The sequence below is a fragment of the Malurus melanocephalus genome, unplaced genomic scaffold, assembly GCF_030028575.1.
Source record: "Malurus melanocephalus ecotype Western Australia unplaced genomic scaffold, MMel_1.1 scaffold_491, whole genome shotgun sequence".
Classification (NCBI taxonomy): Eukaryota; Metazoa; Chordata; class Aves; order Passeriformes; family Maluridae; genus Malurus; species Malurus melanocephalus.
Genome location: NW_026623723.1, coordinates 469,098 through 471,676, shown reverse-complemented (window position 1 = coordinate 471,676; position 2,579 = coordinate 469,098). Strand labels below are relative to the sequence as shown.

The following is a 2,579-nucleotide window of genomic DNA, read 5'->3' as shown; positions in this document are numbered from 1 at the left end:
TGGGATGCCATCCATCTCCAGTGAGAGCCACCAACCCAAGGAGCAAAGGGACCACAGACAACGCCCCAAMAACCCTCCAGAAATCCTATAWAATYGAAGGATGGGTGTCTGCTTCCCARAAAATTCCCATTTTTCCTCGCAGGGAAGCCTCACCTGGCGCATCCAGAGGCTGAAGGGCCTCTGCCAGGAGTCCTTTTTCTCCAGGTGCAGGTAGGCATTGAAGAGGATGAGGAAGATGTAGCGCTCCAGGTACTGCAGGCTCCTCAGCTGCAGCAGCCGCGCCTCCCGCTCATCCTTGGCCGACTTTCCCTGGAAAAAAAAAAAGGAGGAAAAGCCAAAATTAACCTGGAGCCCACCCTCACCCCTATCCCGGAGCTGGGTGGTGAAGGAGGCACCAGGAGAAAGGGAAAAGCCACGGGAAGGGCATGGGAAGAGGGAGGAAYGCTTTGGGGACAAAAATAAGCGCTCCAGGCTCTCATTTCCTTGTGGTTTCCAGAGGGCAGCAACATTGCCAGAGGTCAAAAATAGGTGAGGGATGGCTAAATGTGGGGGAAATGTGGATTCCAGGAGACAGGGATAGACAGCCAGGTGCAAAATGTGAGCACTTCCCCAGGGAAAAACATCTCCCTGGAAGGCATTCCCACCTGCATTCAGCCTCCCTTCCAGAGGAAGAGAAGCTCTGAGGACGGTGAACATCACATCTCCCAGTGCTATTTTATTAATTACTTTAAATTTATCAATAATTAATTTTATATTAATAAAATTAATTATTAATAAAATATAAATTAATATGAATATGAATTAACATAAATTAATATAAATATAAATTATTAATAAATATAAATTACAAATGTATCTCTTATGATGTATKATTTACACTATAATGTTCACGCATTTGTTACTTCTATTTGTTGTTTGTACAATTATACATTGCGTGTAATTCTACAATRATTTTATYCGCATTATTATTGMTGCTGTTTTAAGAACAGACRAGCCCTGCAYRCTGCCYTTTCTAGGAATTAGTAAATAATAAYGAATCAGAGCCCTGATYCCRCAGTCCATCCCACAGACCATCCCAAAAATCAACAATTCCTTGCTCCAGTTCTGCCCCTGGGAAGAGGCGTCTCCTCCACCTATGTGTGCCAGTGTTTGTAGAGAACAGATCCTATTATCCTGTTATTTATCCTGGCACTGTGTTACCCTATTTATTTTTCATTCTATTATCCTATTATTTACCATGTTTTATATTATCCTATTTATTTTTTATCCTATTATCCCATTATTTATCATTTTATGCCATTATCCTATTTATTTTTCTCATATTACTTATCATTTTATTCCATTATCCTATTTAATTTTCTTCTATTATCCTATTTAATTTTCTTCTATTACCCTATTACTTATCATTTTATTCCATAATCCTATTTAATTTTCTTCTATTACCCTGTTACTTCTCATTTCATTCTCTCATCCTATTTATTTTTTTTCTATTATCCTATTATTTATCATCCTATCATCCTATCATTTCTCCTTTATCCCATTATTTATGTTTTCCTACATTTTCTCTATTTTTTCCTCCCAGTTAGGGGWGGGAAGAGGTCAGAACAAACCAAACCAAGCCCCAAAACACCATTTCCTTCCCTTCTGTTTGCCCTAACCCTGAAAAGCAGCACCTCCCAGTAAAAACCCCAACAATTCCCATAATTCTCTTCTTCAAGCTGCCCATCAGTGGGGGAAAATTAAATAAATTAAATAAAATTAAWTTWTRATTGTTTTAATTTAATAAAGAAATTAAAATAAATTMAAATTAAAGTGTTTGCATGTGGSCAAGCCAAATCCAATGGGATGGATGGAGTAGCCAAGAAATGCAAGTTCCAGTGAAAGTCCCCACTGGAGTAATAATATTAATTATAACTCACATAATAAAGGAGGAAAARCCAAAATTAAATTAAGGTACTTATCCCAAATAAAAATAAATTCATTTTAAAAAATGTGACAACAAATTAATGAATAATTAATAATCGCCACATCTGCAAACAGCCAGGTCTCCAGAAATGCTCCCTCTCCCAGCCCCCCAAAAATCCCAGAAATCAGGAGGCAAACCCAGGGAGCTGCAGGTGCCCCTGGGTGATGGAACATTTTGGTTTTCCTTCCCTCCATCAATCATTGGCAGTGGATAATGGAAACCACTAAATAAATATAGATTTATATCTGTATAAATAGATATAAACCACAGCTCGATGGCAGCCCCGAAAAGAGCTGGGTTATTCCATCCCAGGAAAAACGCCCCAGGCTCAGCCCTCCCAAGGCCCCACAAAATAGCTGCACAGGTTAAAAAAAATCCCAAATCTGATGAAAAATAACCCTTTTTGTCTTCTTGATGATCTCCACAGAGGCTCCCAAGCAAAACTGCGGAGCTCAGGTTCAGCTGGGCACGGATGGGTCCCTTCCCAAGGACAGCTCCCCTTGGCGAGCTCAGAGGAGCCTTTTGGGGCTGGAAGGAGAGCGGGACAGAGCAGCCCTGCCCTCTGCTGGATGAGGGGAACCCTTTTGGGATGATGGGAATGCTGGATGGGATG

At 40.5% G+C, this 2,579-nt stretch overlaps 1 protein-coding gene across 1 annotated transcript in view; it reads right to left on the bottom strand.

The window, feature by feature from the left end:
* PALD1 (phosphatase domain containing paladin 1) overlaps positions 1-2,579 on the bottom strand; it is a 24,862-nt gene that overhangs the window by 12,594 nt on the left and 9,689 nt on the right. The window contains exon 18 of the mRNA XM_057381089.1: positions 9-309. Within this exon, the coding sequence (XP_057237072.1) occupies positions 9-309 (301 nt within the window). The remainder of the gene's footprint in view (positions 1-8; positions 310-2,579) is intronic.